This window comes from Solanum lycopersicum, chromosome 3, assembly GCF_036512215.1.
Source record: "Solanum lycopersicum chromosome 3, SLM_r2.1".
In the NCBI taxonomy this organism is placed as follows: domain Eukaryota; kingdom Viridiplantae; phylum Streptophyta; class Magnoliopsida; order Solanales; family Solanaceae; genus Solanum; species Solanum lycopersicum.
Window position 1 is genome coordinate 66,811,067 of NC_090802.1, and position 15,365 is coordinate 66,826,431.

The following is a 15,365-nucleotide window of genomic DNA, read 5'->3' on the forward strand; positions in this document are numbered from 1 at the left end:
TTAGGAACGAGAAGTATTAAATTAACATACGTATTCCTCGTGAAAAAATAAATACGTATTGCCATGTCATCATTGCCAAGTTTGCAGTGCGTCCTTGTTGGACCACCCCACCCCCTTACTAACCCTCACCCCCAACCACCACCTACCCACCCACCCTTCCCCTGTTTTCAAGTTTGATAATCATATAAAGCTCAAAGTAGAACAGAACACAGAAAAAAAACACAGTGCTCTCTCTCTCTTCTTCAGGCGTGTCATCCAAATTACAGTCTCTAATTATGCTCTGTTTTCTCTCTCCCTAAAACCATCATCAGTTATCCATAACTCTTTGTCTCCATTGTCTCTTCTTCACATTCCTATTATTATTATTACTATTGTGTGTATGTGTATGATGATCAATTCCTCATTGACATCACTATTATGCCGCAGCTTTTGACTCATCTATAACAGACAATAAAGAGATTCCTTCAATCATTTTTCACCCCACTCCTTCACTTCCCCTGTTTTTCTTCCTGTTGCTCTGTTTCTTTTTTCTTCTTCTATAAAAATACTCAGATATGGATAGGTATAGTTATCAACGGGAGAGGGAAATTTCTCATTCTTCAAACCCATCTTTCTCTTCTACACTTCTTGACGCAATTTACCGTTCAATTGATCAAGGAGAAGAAGAAGAAGAGATTGTTCTTTACAAAGAAACAATGCGTAAGAAACAGAGCAACAATATGGAGAGTTTTCAAAAAGCTTGTATGATTGAGAAATGGATGGAACATAAAGCAAGTGAAAAAGTTGTTGTTCGAAGAAAATCTATAGCTGATTTCGAAAGGAATCTGATGAACTCGAGCTCGAGTTCTTCAGATTCGAGCTGTGGGGGTGTGTTTTCTTCTTCAGAAACTGAATCCAGTTACAATAATGTAGTTATAAATTCAGCTGGGTCATCTTCTTCTTGTTATGGTCTAAACAGGCCTAAACCAATCAGAACCTCAATTTCCGGTTCAAACCCTGAAAAACACAGCAAAAATCAAGCTAAACAGCTCAACAACTATGGCGATTTCCGCCATAATCATCCTCCTATGGAAAGAGATTTCGCTCCCAAAACCAAAAGTGAAACTGGTTTTGTGAAGACGAAATCAAAAGCGTTGAAGATTTATGGAGATTTAAAGAAAGTGAAGCAACCAATTTCCCCGGGAGGTCGATTAGCAAGTTTCTTGAACTCACTTTTCACTGCTGGAAATACAAAGAAACCCAAAGTTGTTTCTTCGAATTCTGCAAATGCATCTTCTACATGTTCTTCAGCTTCTTCATTCTCCAGGTCATGTTTAAGCAAAAGCACACCCAAATCCAGCAGCAACGGAACCAAACGTTCCGTTAGATTTTACCCAGTGAGTATCATCGTAGACGAAGATTGTCAGCCATGTGGACATAAAAATCTGTACGAAGAAAAAATACCCAAACCAGAGTCTCTAAAGAATAATATCAGAAACACCGTTAACGAAGAGCTCAAATTTCATTCAATGGAGAAAAATCGTCGAGTAGAAGAAGCTACTAAGGAGTTGCTGAGAAATTATCAGAGAAATTCAAATTCCCAAATCAAGAAAATGGAAATTTTCGACGATGAAGATGATGACGACGATGATGGTGCAAGTTGTGCTAGTTCAGATTTATTCGAACTTGATAATCTTTCTGCAATTGGAATAGATAGTAATAGGTATCTCGAAGAATTACCCGTTTACGAAACTACTCATCTCGATACTAATCGAGCCATTGCTAGTGGTTTGATTTTGTAATAAAAGTGTATTATTTATTGTTAACTAATGTAATTTTTGTAATTGGTTTGATTGGGGGTTTTATTTTACATTTGAGAGAAATGAAATTTCTTCTCAAAATTAATCTTTGATATCTATCTTGTGTATGTATGTGTAACTTATTTACATCAATTTGCTTGTTTGCTTGAGGAGAAAGTAAACTTATCTCTTTGTCATAGATAGAGTATCGAGTCGAGATCGAGTTCAACTGAGTTATAAATAATAATATTGAGTTAAGCTGAATTCAACCGAGCTATTTATAGTATTAAGTTCGATTTAATAAAATTTTGTTAGAGTATAACTGAGTTGAACAAATTTGAGTTTGATTCTCTAATAGTTGATTTTACATAGTACTATGTCATTGGAGAAATTAAATTAATACTACTAGTAGTTTAAATTGGTAATTAAATTTAAATATGATTGAATTATTAAAAGTAAAATAAGGTTAACTTAATGATTTTTTTTTTTTTAAAAAAAGTTCAGTATAATAGTTGTTAAACTCCAAAAATGAAAAAGGAGGATTATTGAGAGATCATGTTCACACGAGAAGAATATGAAATAAAAGCAATTCAAGAAAAGGTCACAAAGGCAGATCGTTGTATTCATCAAAGAGAGAGTTCAGACTGTTTATTTCTTTTCTTTCCCTCCGTTTATATGAGCTTGTTCACGTTATTATTTTAAAATTTAAAAATGAAAAATTATTGAAGGTTAATAGAAAATAATTTTTCTTTTCCATAAAAATAAGAATAAAATAACACATCTTATTATAACTACATTTATGAAATTATACTGAAATTATTGATGTTATCGTTATTCCGTTGCTTTTATTGTGGGTCCTTTTTATTTTTGCTTGAAGATGGCGCTAGCATCACTACCATAAATATCCCCTTCGAATTATCAAGTCAAAAAGTACTCCTACTATAGCTTATTTATCAACAAGAGTAGTACAAATGCTACTTCTTCAACTTGGATACATTTATTATTTCCTTTATTTTTATTAACTATATTTCACTGCTAGTAAATGCTACTTTTACTACTAGTTTTTTAGAGAAAAGTTGTTTGTATTGTTCCAAAAGAGTGTTAATTAATTAAGTAAGATACTTGAGAGAGAAAATAAATAAGAATTTAGGCTAATATAATTAAAATTGAAGTTATTTAAAAGATAAGATAATAAGAAGAGGAGGCATTAACCATGATGGTAATTAATAAAGCAAAGTAAAAATGTGGATGATGAAAATGATAATTGAAGGAAGAAAAAGATGATCCAAGGATAAAAGAGGGATTGCTCATGGTCTCCAAAAGTTTAGGACATAAAATCTATGGTCAGATTTTTGTTGGGTCACCCTTTACCTTAGTATTATTTTTTTATATTTTTTATTTTTTACTCGATATTCGATATTTACTTCATCTCAACTAATTCAAATTTACTATGAAAAGTTTCAGTTTGGGAGTAAAACATTCTCAATAATTTTTGCTAAAAGTTTCAAAACATAAAAAGGTAAACACTTTGAAGCAACTACTCTCATTTTTTTCATTTCTATCTTTTTTTTAAGTAATAAATAAATAAAATAATAATCACCCAATTTTTAGAGTTATAAGTGAAATTCAACTAAATATGTTCAGATAATTTTAATTAATATCAAAAAATATTTATCATTCTATCGCTAGCTTTGATGATCCAATTCTTCCTTGCTTATTACCACCACCTACTTATGTAGAAAAATGAAATAGTCCAAGAAATTAATTAAGTATACTGACAGTACTTGTTTGTGTACACAAAGGTCAAATTAAAGGGTCTTTATTTTTCAAAGGAACTGTTTTTCTTCTCACCCCAATATGCCAACAATATACAATTTTGTTCCTACTGGAACCACATAGATATGATGACATCCAGTGGAACTCTCAAGAAACTATATTAAAATTATCATAAAAACTTTATATTATAATTATTAATATTAATAATAATGTGTGGTTGTCCACATATATAGATCAAACATTAATAGATTGAGGCCCCTCATTTTGGAATCCTAAGTTGCTTAATAACTCTATTTTAAATATATATACACAATAGTAATATGTGCTTTGAGGTTTTTCTTTTAAAAAAATTTATTAAATATGTAGGAATCATCAATAATACATAAATTATAATGGAGAGATTAGTAATCTAAATAATGCAATGCAAGAATTGTTTTTATTAGGTGTTTAGTATAAATATCAAGTATAAATTAGTATAGAATGTATAATTGAAAATTTGTATTGATTATTTGATTAAATGTTTGTTTTACTTACAATGACAAACAAAGGTTTCTCCGTCACGAATCAATGAAACATTTATCTATAAAATATAATTTTTCTATCAAATTAACTCACTGAAAAATATATGATAAAAATAAATTCTCATCCAAATGTTGAGAAGCTTTCTAATTTTTCATATACAAATATTTTTAGTTTTTTTCTCTTGATTCAATTAAGATATTTATGAAAATAGTCACTAAATATTTTTGTCGAAAAAACTTTAGTGGGAAAATAGTTACTCCACCTTTTAGTACTGATTGTTACGAAGGTTAGTTTTTTTATATATAAATTTTAGCGTTATTAGTTATAACAATAATTTTATTTTAGAAAAATCACATTCGATTTCATATAAAATAATATATATGCCTTTATAGGACAATTTTTAAATTTACTACTAATAAAAAGTTTTATTTTTTCGGGACTAATAAAAAGTTTCTCATTTTCTTATTCATGCTTTTACTATTCGTTTGATGATTAGGTTTAGTTCATTTGTTACTCATCCTAGTACTGTTAACTTTAATTTATTAATTAATTATATAATTGCTGGTTAGGGGCCAAATGTACAATTTCTACAGCTAAAAGTATGCCTATTGTGAGCTGTTATACGTACTTGAAATTTGTAAACAGTATACTAAAGCAACTTAATTAATTAGTACACGTGATGTCCACGATCAAAAGTTCAAATTAAAGTAATTACTCTACTAATTAGCAAATGTAATGTTAATTATCTTGTGATTACTGTAAAGATATGTGAAATCTAAGAAAAAGGAATGCTAAGGAGAGAGAAACATATTCAAAATTCTAAATTTATTAATTTTGGGACAGAACAATAACTGGGTTTAGAATAAAATATTTATGAGTTAATAACTCGGTTTAAAATAATTATTTATGAGTTAATAACTCTTTTTTTTTTTTTTTCAGTTTCTCACTTAATTATTATGATTTTGATTTTAAACACATTTAACCTTCAATCACTTGAAATAGGTCTTTTTGATTCCTTTGCTCATTAACAATTATAAATTTTCCAATGTACAATAATAAAATCAGTATAATCTTACCAGTAGAATTCTGAAAGGCTGAAGTGTATACGGACCTTATCACCTACTTTTAAAAGGATAGAACAATTGCTTCCGATAACGATCAACTAAAAAAAATAAAAATCAGCAAAGTACAAGTGTAAAGAAAGTTGTAATGAAAATATGAAGATAGATAAATATTGACATTAAACTACTAATGTGCATATTTGACGGTAATATTCTTTTAAAAATAATTTTAATATAATAATTAATCACATAAAATAATTAAAAAAATACATATTTTAATATATTGAAAATACCATAATATATAAAACATATGAAAATAATTTAAAACGTTAATATATATAATTTTAACGTAATATTATTGAGTTTTATCAAAGTCATAATTTAAAGAGGTGGACCTTCTAACTTAATTAATTAAAATAAGTACCCTACAAGGGAAGTTAAAAAATAAAACAGGAGATTAGAGATGAGGACCACTAAATCATAACAGTTTGATACGCTAAACTATATATATTCTATGCTTAACTTCCACATTAGTATAATATAATATAATCACAAAGTTAAGGGTAGCTTGAACTATAGGAAAAGAAAAGCCTATATCCTACTTATAGACTTTGAATTGCCTATGCTAAAAAAAAAGATAATAATTTTTTAATTTAGGACCCATTTTTGTTAGTTCACAACCAAAGTTTGATGGCTCTAGGACTTTAACGTACAATATTTAATGTAATTAATTATAGAAAAGACTTTGAAGTGTATAAAAAGGCTTACATCAATAAATTTTAGTACTAAAAGAGAATACTCATTATCAGTTAATGGCTCATTTAAGACCTAGCTAATATATTGATATGCTAAGACTTTAAGCTATGATTTTTAAATTTCATACTATATACTAAAATTTTAATTAATTTCATATATGAATACGTACATAATGCTTTTTTTTTTTAATAATCATGCACGCCTATAAAGTAGGCATGTTGCATGCTCATATTCCTTGTCCCATTTCACATTACACTAAACTAGCTAGTTAAATTAGTGGTACAATATGTCTTATTTTGCAGGCTATTAATTTCATTTGTATGGATAATTATATGTAATTATCATTAGTGAAAATTACTAGTTTTTCAATGCAATTTTGTGCTAAATATATAATTATAAGTAATTATTATTAGTGAAAAGTTACTAGTTTTTCAATATGTCAGTGAGAATTTGTTTAAATTTCACCTTGTGTTTTTTCAGTGAGCTGATTTGATAGGAAATGAATGGAAAAATATAATCATGTTTTGTCGGAAAACATTTGTTTCTAGTTGTGCGATTGCATGAATGTATGTAGATCTATTTTAATTTTTAGTTTCTGATTCCAACATTTGGTGTCTATATATTGTTCTTGTTGTAGATGAATATTTAGATGAAGTTTACCTCCTTAATTTCATCCTTCCTTAGATGCATTTGTTAATTCACTTCCCTCAATGACAATGAAATAGAAGATTGTTTTATCTCGTAGAATATGGAATTGCTAATTTCATCCTCGTATTTATCTCATTCCACATGTCAAACGGTCTTATATGTGATGACCGTGTTAAAATTTAATTACAATCTTTATCAACAAAAGTTAATTAAACTCAATAACTATATATGAAATGTGTGTCTATTTTTTTAATTTTTTTTATTAAAAAAACTTTAGTTATTCATTAACCAAGGAATAGTGGGGAATCAACATTAATCATGAGAAGAAAAAGGAAACTCCTCTACTCAAGTCAAAAGTTGCTAAAAGAACATTCTCTAAAGTTTATTTAGTTTGGATACATATATAGAAATGGATTTTACAAATGAAAAAAATTCACAAAATAATTTAATTTAATACATGAAGCTTTGTATATATTTAATTAATTAATGGCGCGTTGAGATAAGATGTTAAACTTGCTTTATAATATATGGTTGGTGAGGTGGGGAATTAAGTTAAAACTTCAATTAATCATGAAATTAAATAGGAGTCTAGCCGTGAGACCACTCTGAGTTGACTATTTTGTTTAGTTTCAAACATAGAGATAATCATCATCCTAATCTTCTCCATAATGTAAAGTTTGACACAATTACTAGAACTAGCAGCTAGTACAATTTTGATTTATAGTCACTGCCTTGGCAGCGATTTGATTTTAAAAAATAAATAAAAAATTTAATTAAAAATCAATGCAATTTGATTTTTTTTTAAAAAAGAAAGTTATTTAAACTTATAAAAAATAATAATAATAATAATAAAAAAATTGAACTCAAGTCAGCTGTTGCAGCGACATAACAAAATATAATAAAATATATATATATATATTTTGAAAATCGCTTCTACGAAAGCGATTTTGTTTAATTTTTTTTTTAAAAAAATAAATCAAATTTGACAAATCGTTGTTATAGCAGCGATTTTGCCGTTTTAGTTAAAAATAATAATTCATATACAGTTTTGAAATTTTTGTTAACATTTTTCACCCTTTAAACTCCAAACTCGACATAACTCGGTCAATAATAAAATAATTACTAATAATTAATTTCTAGGATAATCATTAGTTAGTGATCTGGTAAATAATTGATAATCAACTGTTGTTAGTAGGTTAAACTACACTTACAGCCGGAGGTAAATCTAAAAGTTGGTCATAATTCATTAGTTGTGGTTCAAATATTGTATTTTTTAAAAAAAAACATATAAATTTAAAACTCACGAATTTAAATTTTGATGAATTACATCTGACTATACTAATATTGAATAATTATAACACATATATCTGTGAACCTAATTAGCTAGCCAAAAAAATCTGTAATAATATGTTGCCCCAATCAATAATTAAATGAATGTTTCAAACTCTATCTGAGTTGTTACAATCACAGCATAGTTAGTGTCTTTTTTTGTGCATATCCTAACAAGATCCAACTAGAACTCATCTTTGAATTGTATTATTCTTATATATACTATAATTATATAAAATTATTTCTTATATATATTATGTGTAATATGCTGGATTTGTTATATACCAACCATGCACATGGAATTTTCATATATGTGGCTGCTGTTACTGAATTTATCAAGTGTGTGGGACATATTGATTCAAAGTTATATACTCAAAAGAATGACACATAAAAGGTAGAGATTAAATGTTTTTTTGTTTTTATTATTATTATTTGGTTTTTTGTTCGATATGTTGTGTATTGTTTTTTATCTTATATTATTTCGTTATCGTTATTGCGCTCGTATATGTATCGAAAATAATCTTTCTGTCTCTATGAACTAGTCTCTACGAGTAAGATCTATTGATTTCCCTAACTGACTTGTGGGATTACACCGAAGATGTTATTGTTGTTTGGAATTTGAAAAAGAAGATTAATCAATTGGTTCTTCATAAATAAGTTGTTGTTTTAGAAGGGTGCATAGAGGGTCATAGAGTAAGGTACCTACCCAGACAAAACTGATCCTTTTGTAAGACTGTGTTTCATCTGTTCTTGACTTGTTACCATCTTTTTATTTATAATATTATTTGTCTATTGTCTGGTCTTGATGATAATAGTTTCTCTATATTGTCCTTTCTCTTCAATTAATTTACATGTATTTACAATGGAAACATGATATTTATATTATTCGCATCGTTAAAAATATTATTGCAGTCGTATTAGATTTGTCTCTAAATTCATAACTTTTGAAAGATTTTATTAGAATTGAGCTATAGTTCTTTTTACGAGTTTGATAAAATTTTATAGCTTTAACCTTTAACATTGTATTTGTGTTAAAATTTCACTTAATATATATATTTAGTTGTTTCATAATCGAATAAATTTTCTATTTTAAAAAATTCAAAACTCATAAAATTAAAATCCCAAATCAATGGTGCTGTAATTATTATTTGCCTGTACGTTGAACTGCCTTGTCGTGGAAGCTAGGGCTGCACTATGGACTCCTTATTGATTAGTCCTCATCCATAGAGAACAATATATAGATATTATAGCTCCAAACATCGAGTGAGAAATCAAAAAATGAAAATATTTTATAGCCATGAAAATGCTTATGCATGGAAGTTCTGGAGTACTATATGTCTTTAAAGATCTGATCTCTTTCTTAACCTTTTATGTTCAGTCTAACATCGTTATATAAATCGAGATTACAAACGAGATGCTTAACCAATAGATATACACTCAACTAAAGCTTTTTTGTGCTTAACGCATCTTGCTTCACAAAGAATTCCCAATACTATTTAGCCAAGATTTTAATGTGGATTTCATATAGGAAAAAAAAGAAGAAGAAATAAGGGGAAAATTATTTAGAATATCAAATATTTAGCCTGTATTAAGTACTATAGCTGTAGTTTAAGAAAATTATAATTCGCGGCTATAGTTTTCACAATTCTTTCTATTAGTCTAATTTGTATAAATACAGATTTTATATAATTTGGTTTATGATGGTATAAATCCAGAATTTTGTATATGCTTACTCTATTTATTTATATACAATTTAGAATAAATTACCTTATTAGCATATTGACAAGTAATAGAGGTCTAAAAAATTATAAACGTACAAATACATAATTTGAATAAATAATTATTCTATTTACTTACAAACGAAATATAAAAATGGACCAAAATATACTAATCATAATTTCTATAGCAAATAAGACTATACTTATGAAACAGAATTATCGAATCTATAACTATATTTGATATTTGTAAAAAATTTATTGTGAAATAATGTGTGAGGACAGGGTGAGGGCCCAGTTTTGATCTGGCAAATCTGTATATGTGGTTTGGTACGGGCCCAAAAATGACTTTTGGGCGCACGTGATGGGCTGGCCTGCATCTACAGTACCCATTTTGTCGCGCATGCACACGTGCGTTCCTTCTTCACCGATCCCTATTACTACCCAGTTAACCCCCCCCCCCCCCCCAATTATTTTAGAGTGGGTTAGGTCGAAAATGTTTCGAGAAGAGATGATTAGATAAAATATAATATATATATCAAATTTATCAAAAATTATAAAGATCGGAGATCATATAAGGGTGTCGAGTTGGTAAATAATCGAACATGTCTAGTTTCATTTGATTTGATTTTGGTGTTGTTATTATTTTCTTCAATTATTATATTATTTGTGTTGTTATCGTTCTTTTTTTTTTTTTTTAGTTCTTACTTTACATACTTTATAATACTTGATACTCTCTATGTTCTTATTTACTTGTCTATATTTCTTTTTTTTATCTGTCTCTATTTACTTGTCAATTTTAACAAATCAAGAAAGGACAACAATTTTTTTCCTAATATGCCCTTATTTAATTCAAAAAAAATTTATACTATTACTAAGTTGTAATGCATGTTTCTTGGAACAAAAAAATATATTTATTATACTCGAGGAGTTGCATAATCTTTTAAGTTAAAGATAAAATTGTAACTAACCTATAATAATAATTGATGGCTTAAATATGTGTTTCACTTTTAAAATAGACAACTAAATAGAGATAGAGGGAGTATGTTTTCTTTATGTTAAGGGTGTATTCGAAATAATTTATCTATCCTAATAAGGTAGAATTAGGATAGTATAATGTGTAGACACTATCTTCACCGGACACTATTTATAATATAATGAGTATTTAGTTATTGTAATTTTTATGTCTATTAATATAACTACATTTTATAATTAACTTCTAAATAAATTGAATCGGAAACTCCAATATTGCTCAAATATATATTTTTCTTACTTGAAATATAATTCTCCAACAAAAAAAATCAATTGAAACTTATTTCTTTATCGGTTATGTGATCTGCCATTAATATCTACTTTTAGTAGTTATACTTTAAAGTGAGAAAAATATGCCACTTAACTATATTATAAAAACATTTAAAAAAAAAAAAGCACACACGGTTTCTATTATTGGTTTAGCCAAAACACAGTAGGGATATAAATATTTTAGGTTTGTTTAATATACCATTCATTTATCAACACCTGTAGGTGTAACTTAAAAAGATATCTTATATTAACATCGCTATTGAACTTATATTCATTTTTTAAAAAAAAAAAAGAAAATCGTTTAAATAAAATTAATTTAATTTTAGTTATGTTTGAAATGGATATATTTATAATTTTTATTGGAAAAATGGTCTGATATATTCCTGAACTGTGTTATTTAAAGCTGACATATCCCTTATTATTAAAGTGGCTCATATATATCTCTACTTATAAATAAATGACTCACATATACCCTTTTTCTCTAACGGAAATGAAAAAAAAATAATTTTAATTTTAATTTTTATTATTTTTTTCCAAAAAATATAATCCCATATCAGTAAATTTAATCCTCGTCAAACATATTTTTTTTGACTTTTTGTTTCAGTGACAAATTTATAATTATTATTTTGATAATCAAATTTATTTATGTTTCACTAATATTTTTATAAAACTTATTGTAGAATCAAATTTTTTATTCGAATACAAAATTAAACTACAATACACACATAAAATAGTTTAATTTTTTTCTTCTTTAAACTAAAGAATGAAAGAAAAAACAAAACAAAAATAAAAAACTCAAATAATTATAATAAAAGAAATAAAAAATAATTTATGTATGAAATAATTAAAATATACCTTAAACTTTAATAGAAAAATCATATATACCCCTAAATAATTTTTTTTAAAAAAATAAAAGTAATAAATATAAATTTTAAACTAATTTATTAACTTTCTACAAATGAAGAATATATGTAAAATATTTTATAATAGCAGAAGTGTATGTAAACTATTTGTATAACCATAAAAATATATATAATTCACTTTTGTAACGATAAATATATAACCTCAAAATAATAAAATGAAGGATATATCGAACCTTTTTCCTTTTTTATTTGTAAGAAAGAAGAGACAGAGTGCAATGCAGCTTTGGTTAAAGTTAAAGAGTGAGAGGAATAAAGAAAAAGTAGTGTACAATCTATTTTTTCAAAGTAATACTCTTTTGTTTTGGTGATCCCAATGTTATATTCAATTTTTCAGTATTATTATTCAAGTGGATGCAGCTTTTTGTTTTCTTTGGCTTTTATTGGGAAAGAGTAGAGTCACTCCTTTTTCCTTTTACGATTTTTGAATTTCATATCCGATTATCGTCGTATTATTTTTATAATTTTTTTTTACGATCTTTTAATTTTAAATTTACACATAAGATTAAAGAATATTATAATATAACATGATATTAATTTAGAACTACAAGATATATAGCGAATCAAATTTTATATTAAATCAAATTAGATTTTTTAAATGGATGGGATATTGTATATTTTGCTATTTTTTTTCACATTTATTTTGTAACAGAAGAAATAATACAACTTTTTTGTGCTAAAACATTGGAAGAGAGAGAAGTTGAATATAGAAGATATTGGTATTAGATAACTCAAAAAGATAATTGTAATTTAATAGTGTAATAAGTAGAGAAAAAGAGGTTAAGTAAACTATGTATCAATTTATAGCTAATTTCCTTTTACATATTAATTTTGGTGGTGTAACTTAAATTTAATTTTTTATTGCTCCTCAATTTAACTCATATATAGTTGAACCAACCTTTTTTTTCTCCTACATATAATTTAATAAATGTTCTAGCCTTTTAAAAATAAAAATAAAAAAGCCAAAAACAAATTTAATATACTCCTAGTTGATATTGCTGTAAAATTAATGTTAAAAGGACAATAGTAGATCAGAACCGAATTTACACTTTAGCAAACTAAATTAATTTTCATAAATGAAGTTTTGTTGGTTAATTAATTATCACTTCCTTCGTTCTAATTTGCTCGTATTATTATTTATTCTTTTAATTCATGAATGTTTATTTTTGATATTTCTTTAATTTCAACGTGTTGTGTAATGTATTTAACATTATTGGATTAAAAAAATTACTTCTTAAAATTTGTATAAAATTAAAATCAGATAAATAAATTAACGAACGAGACGTTTGTGTGGTCAAAGAGTCTTGAATGCATATATTGAAGAGTTGCATCAGTTTGGTTTTATGATGGCAACTGTTGAATTTTAATACATAGCACAGAGTCATTGACAAAAATAACCCCAACTAACCCTAAGCAGCCACGTGGAAGGATCCACACCGCTAGCTATAACATGTTCGATAAAACTTTAATATTAATTCAAATAAATATTATATTAAAAGTTTACTTAGTCTGTCGCATAAGTTATCTAATGAAAAATCTAATCGTTTTTTGTATTTTATATAGAAATTATAAATTTTTAGATTTTGATTTTGATTTTGGACGAAATTGTACGATTCTTAATTGATGTTTTTTTCTATTGTCTGCTTGTCTACTGTAACTAGACTCTCCAGTCACAATCTGAATTACTGCTATTGTCTACTACTTTTATTTATTTATTTGACAAGGCAACCATATATAGTTTCTTTATAAGAATCACACGTTTAATTTAAGAAATTGACAAGAGAAAACTAATGTATTTAATTCATAATATGACTAACTGAATGGTAAAGACATGCATCTATCAAAAATGCATCTCTATCGTTGATTTTGTTGATTGATTTGAAAGGGAAATTTTGGCGTACTTAACTGGTAAATTAATTTATCATGTCACTAGAATATTACGAGTTTAAGCTTGCAGAAATACAAGATAAACTTTTCGAACTACTACACACAGTGAAAGCTTATTGCTCTACATAGGATGATTGTATACGGGCTAATTAAGTACAACTAATAGACGACTTTTAATCTTTGAATCTAGTCGTCGTTTTGTTCTAAAATTCAAAACTCATAAACGTAAAATCTTAAATTAATCTTTACCAATATCTATTGTCTGCTTGTCTAGTGTTACTGGCTCTCATGTCGCAGTCTAATGTGTCAACTGTTTGTAATTGAAAATTGAAAATGCAAGCAAAGATTGACAATTGCAATCACACGTTTGGTTTTAAGAAATTAAAATAGACAAGAGAGAGATGCATTTAATTCATAATTTATCTCACTAATGAATATTTCATGGTGGGTATATGAATCTAAAAAAAATAGTTATATTAAACTATCCCCCTCTATATTATATACATGTTACTTATTTTATATTATTTCAAACATGATTTGACATATTATCAGTTAAAGCTATTTATTTTTGAAATTTATCATTTTAGGAAATATTTCTCATAATTATAATAAGTTAAAAAGCATTTAACTTTATTTCCGTGAAAGAAGAGATAAGATTTCTCAAAGAAGAGAATAATATTGAGTGTCCCACTAGTATATTGCCCATGCAACTTAGGGTTTAGAGTCATGAGTATACAGATATTACTATATTATATAATTTCTCATTTATATTATGATGACTAGTTTGATTTTATTTTATTTCATTTCTAGTGATTGATGGTAACGTACTACCCGTATTAATTAAGCATAACTAAATTATAGTAGAAGTAATTTTTGAGGAACCCGACATCATGTTTTATAAATGACTTCCACTAACTTTGATCTGATTTTGATGGGACAATAATTCTCAATGTCAGATTTTCTTTGAGTAAAAAAAAAGGCACAACACATACTTCTTTCGTTCCAATTTATACGACTCATTAGTTTCTTATAACTATCTAAAATATATATATTTCTATGTTCATTAATTATTTAATCATAAAATACTTGGCCATACCGGTAGTTTCATAAGTTATTCTTTTTTTCTTAAACTACATAATACAAAATGAGACAAAGGGAGTAATTAGACATTCAAACTTGATTAGGCAAACAACTTTGAAAGTGTCATATATTTTAATTTGATTTCAACTGACTACTGAACTCTCTAATGAATTCATCTTCATTGTGTTTTGTGGACACCAACGGTGACATGATATACATAAATTCTAGAGTGTTCAAGTGACACAATGAAAATAGAAAATGTCTAGAAGTAATACTCCAAGTTGAAGTGTATGTATAATTAGTTGTTGAGGTCAAGTTAGGATTTATATCTATGCAGTATGCTAAAAAACAAACAAACATGAAAGGCATTTAATTTTGAATTAAAAACTCGCAACTCCATCATTTATATTTACCTAAATATTCGGCCTCTGTAACTTTCAAATAATTATTATGTGAACTTGTTTCCACCTAACTGAGTGAGTATTTTTCAGTCTAGTTTAGTACTCCTACGTAGTAGTACTAAGCAACAAAACATTAAAAGGCCATTTTCCTGCAGGAAAACATTGTACAATGTTTTTGGTTGGAGGGGTT

The 15,365-nt window shown here is 26.9% G+C and overlaps 1 protein-coding gene across 1 annotated transcript; it reads left to right on the forward strand.

Annotated features, from left to right (window-relative positions):
* The first annotated feature begins 209 nt into the window (after positions 1-209).
* LOC101259034 (protein BIG GRAIN 1-like B) lies at positions 210-1,832 on the forward strand. The gene has a single exon (XM_004235523.5). The coding sequence runs from the start codon at positions 555-557 to the stop codon at positions 1,779-1,781; it is 1,227 nt and encodes a 408-aa protein (XP_004235571.1). The 5' UTR covers positions 210-554; the 3' UTR covers positions 1,782-1,832.
* Positions 1,833-15,365: the final 13,533 nt, after the last annotated feature.